Raw genomic sequence first — 4,169 nt, forward strand, 5'->3', positions numbered from 1 at the left:
CAATTTTCCCATCGGAAAGAACTCATCTGGAATTGTTTCCTGATTCTCGATTTTTAATGGATATTTTTTAAATCTGATGTTCTCCACAGTTAAAAAAACAGTTTTTTTATTGCGCCGGAATGCTTGTTATCAAAGCTCTGGACTTACCATTTTTAGTTCCGATTTGCTGACTACAACGCGCTACCATAATCCAGCTTAGTGACTCTCAGAAAGCGCTAGGTACACTACGTTTGACACTTCACTTAGTATTACAGCCAACTAATCTCACTAAACACCGAAAAAGTAAAATTGCTAAATAGGAACCTAAACCGTATAAAATTCAGCGATCGCCGACTTGACATTCGTGTTCGTCGTCGAGCAAAGCTTGCACTAATAAAGAAACAACACCACCGACCGCTAAACTAAGAACACGAAAAAACAATAGATCTCATTCAGTTCCCAATCGAGAATGGAAATTTTGTCGATTCATCCATGCCCCTCTCGTAATGACACCAGCACACACGCGTCCGTTCATAAATAGTGGCGATCTTTTCACACCGAATCACTACCCAACACGTACTTTACTATTTGTGACCGATTCCGCTCCGTAAAAATCGCTCCTTTCCGAACTAGATAACCAGCCGTAACGGAGAGGGCTAGGAACCCGTTAAACCAAGTACCAACAGTGCACGGTTCTGTCTGACACCGTCGGATCCAACGAAGCAGAGATCACTCACTATACAAATACACATTCTAGGTAAAGCATATGCGCGTAATTGAATCGATACCGTTCCCGCCTATATCGCTATATGGGTGGGCCATCCATCGTATGGCTAGGTGGGTCCATCAGAGGTTCAGGCTTCATACAAACTCGTGCGAGTGTGCGCCCCGATTGATAAGAAGGCGCAAAATTTTTCTTCTTATCAATCAACATCGAACCCCGGGTGAAGCTTATTTGGAGGGGTGAGGATGGGGCTGTGGGTTTCCGGTATGGCATGCCAAATTAGGATTGGTACGTCTGTACCTAGTAGTAGAATGGCGGAAACGGTGGGTTCGAATGATGAAATTAAAAAGTAACAATGCGATATTATTTGATTCGGAGTTTATTGCATTTTCTGAATATTTTATATTCTTATGATTAAATTACTTTATTAGGAAATTAAATTGAAAAAAAATCAAGTTTGCGGCAACGACGCATATGTTATCGATTAACAGAATGTTCTTGTTTGCCCTAACGCTGACGTACATGCGATTTCCAATTTAAAAATTGCCTAATTCCTATGTTTATTGCAATTCCCAAGTCCTCTATCCAAACTCGGTTTGTTGAGTCAAAAAGTCGATGGCAAAATTACAAACCGCGGCCGCCACTAGTAACTGGTACCTAGATTTTAGCTTGTTCTCTAACCACGATTAGGCAATTTTCTCTGAACGAGATAGGGTTATCAACGGCCGAGTGTGCGATAAGATCCAACTTTTGTAGTGGTTCCCCGCTCCCCGAATAGTACCAGCTTTGCGACCTACCGCTTCAAGCAAAAATCGCGTGGTGTTTGCAGATAAGAGACTGATTGATAGCAATCGATTTCCTAGAACAGTCTTCGTATCTTTCAGCTTCAGGTTCAATACTGTCTTGCTTAATAGTCTATATATATTTTATTGTTTACACTTGCCACGGCTGGCAAGATTTTTAACGTAATTCTACAGTTTGTATGTCTGTAAAAAAAAGGATTGCACAGTAACCGATACCCGGTTAAGCGCGAGTATTCGAAATTGCAGGCAGATAATACTAACAGACCAGGCCAGGCCTGAACACAGCTTCCCACGTCTACTTTCGCCGTTTAGTTTCCATGTGGGCAAGCAGTTGATCAACGTCGTGGTATAGCACCGGCGAGTGGACGCACTTACTGTGCCAGCAGCGTACTGGCTCCGGGAACGACTGCCCCGGGTGCTGTGATCGCAAATGTCGCACCATCTGCAGGACGATCCACTTACCACAAACGAAGCACTTCATACGGTTTTCCTGGTGCAACTTTTCGTGTGTCCTCAGCTTCCGCTCGGAGGAGTATCGACGTTTGCAGAAAGTGCACCCAAATAGATCCTTTTCATACAAACCGGGTTCGGCTTCCTCCACCAGAGAGCTGCTGCTTTCATCGTCGTCCAGCAGAATCGAGGAAAGGATGGCACTACTATCCATCGAGTACTGCTGATCCAGTGGATATGGCTCCACTTCCTGCCCATCAATGAGCTCGTAGTCGTCCAGTGAGGTGTCTTCTTGCTCGTAGCAATCTCTGCCCCGTTGACCACCAACCTCTCCGCGAAACATGGGCGTAGGGTCGAGTGACTTGCTGTTAGCGACGCGTGTTCCCATTAAGAGTTGGCTATGCTCATAAGAGGAGTCGTCATCGTCAATTACAACATGTTGCTCAATCTTCGCCTTCTTCGGGGGTGGTTCCTTCACTTGTGGCAACTGCTCATCGTCGCTATCATCCAAGCAGACCACCTCCGTCGCTTGTTGCGTATCGGTAAGCAGCTGCTTACGCAGTTCGGATTGCTTTTTGCGGTAAAAATCATTATTAACTATACACTGAATCTTAAACGTGGACCACTCGTTCAGTTTCTGTATACAGTCGGAACATACCGACGACGGATAGTCGTCTGCTACGGATAACTACAATCAAATAAAAAAAGTGAGATGATATAGGTCAACAGTTAATGGAAAGCGCGGTAATTACCTTAATGGAGGTACACTCGACCACCTTCTGGATGAGCAGGATGTTCGGTTCCATGGTTTGTTGGTTGTACAGGGCCACAGTGCCGGAATTTGGCGTAAGACAGAGGCGACACATTAGCGGGTCCATCGTTGCGTATTAACACTATAACGATATGGAAATTCACTTAAATATTGTACGTTGAGAACTTTTACATGCGAATTTACTAAAATATGCATTAAAATTCGTAGGAATGTTTAAAATATATCACGAAGACGACGTAAATATGTGTACAAACAAAATGGTTTTGACAGTTCACGAACTGGACGCGGAACCAGGGTGGCCAGATAGAATTCCTTAATATCGGTAGGGTCACTAAAAGTTTATCGGTAGTTATCGGTGGGCCGGGTTGTTGTCCCAAAAACGTAGTATTGACATAGAATTGTAAAATACTGACAACACAGATCTCAGACCAAATCCATCCCAAAAAATTAATGTTGAGTAGGATGTGTTCAAAATCAACAAAAATCGGTAGTTTTCGGTAGGAATAACAAAATATCGGTAGTTTTCCGTTGGTCGTCTGTGAATCGGTAGGGAAGACCAAAATCGGTAGGACTACCGATAAATCGGTAGGTCTGGCCACCCTGCGCGGAACGTTACAGTTTGTATCATTTTGAACTGTCCATCGAGTAGTTTCGTTACTTTTAAGGTATATGTTCCTCATTTTACCTTTAATTTCTACACGCAGAATTTTATTTATGCGTCGATAGCATACTTTTAAAGCTGCCCCTTGTTTTCTTCTTCTTTGCATTTTATTGCATTTTATTCGGTCTATCCACTCATTGAATGCTTACTAGAAGTATATGCATAAAAATGCATAAAAATCTTAGCAGAAGAAAAGAGACGGGAATAGAAAGTATGCTAACTATGCATATTTTTGTGCACGATCGAGTCACTCAAATGTTCATGTAGGATAACCTAGGGGCAGATCAGTTGGGGCCCATATTATTGGCTCGAATCAAAACTCGTCGAAATGTCAATTGACGATAGGTTCATCCGGAGTGTTCATTTGTGTTAACATTTTGCTAGCGTTGCCAATTTTATTTTCTGTCCATCACCCAATGTGGCTAAGCCACATCGCTTTTACGGGTGCTGTCCGACTTCGCTACCGCTCAGTCGGACTTAAACTAGGGATAGCCCCTATGTTTGAGTAAGCCGGGCAAACGAGTGGATCACAGGGTCGCTTGCTTCCGACGACGGGTCGGTGGCCACCTCGCCCGGCGGATCCTCAGCGGCTTTGTGCCGCTTCGGTTCCTAGGCCTCCGTTATGCGGCTAAACCGCATCGAAATGGTACCCCTTAAACGTTCTAACTAGAATCGGTTGTGTCGCCGGAGCCGGAATACGACTTAGAACCAGCCAGCATTCCGGCTGAGCTTAACTAGGAAGTTTAGTAAAATTTCATCTGGAAATAAAAATTTTCTGGC

The 4,169-nt window shown here is 43.8% G+C and overlaps 1 protein-coding gene across 2 annotated transcripts; it reads right to left on the reverse strand.

The window, feature by feature from the left end:
* Positions 1-1,081: 1,081 nt before the first annotated feature.
* LOC131695074 (uncharacterized) lies at positions 1,082-3,012 on the reverse strand. Of its 2 annotated transcripts, XM_058983604.1 has the most exons (3): positions 2,912-3,012; positions 2,709-2,849; positions 1,082-2,644 (listed from the first exon to the last, which is right to left on the reverse strand). In XM_058983604.1, the coding sequence occupies exons 2-3, from the start codon at positions 2,832-2,834 to the stop codon at positions 1,802-1,804; spliced, it is 969 nt and encodes a 322-aa protein (XP_058839587.1). In that variant the 5' UTR covers positions 2,835-2,849; positions 2,912-3,012; the 3' UTR covers positions 1,082-1,801. The 2 variants fall into 2 exon arrangements, with proteins under 2 accessions (XP_058839587.1, XP_058839586.1); XM_058983603.1 differs by lacking the exon at positions 2,912-3,012 and having other exon boundaries at positions 2,709-2,905.
* Positions 3,013-4,169: the final 1,157 nt, after the last annotated feature.

This window comes from Topomyia yanbarensis, unplaced genomic scaffold (assembly GCF_030247195.1).
Source record: "Topomyia yanbarensis strain Yona2022 unplaced genomic scaffold, ASM3024719v1 HiC_scaffold_270, whole genome shotgun sequence".
Lineage (NCBI taxonomy): Eukaryota > Metazoa > Arthropoda > Insecta > Diptera > Culicidae > Topomyia > Topomyia yanbarensis.

Excerpts from the sequence above, each read along its gene's own strand:
- LOC131695074 (XM_058983604.1), bottom strand. The coding sequence starts at position 2,834 with ATGGACCCGCTAATGTGTCGCCTCTGTCTTACGCCAAATTCCGGCACT. Across the intron at positions 2,645-2,708 it reads TCGAGTGTACCTCCATTAAG|TTATCCGTAGCAGACGACTA; the intron begins GTAATTACCGCG and ends ATTTGATTGTAG.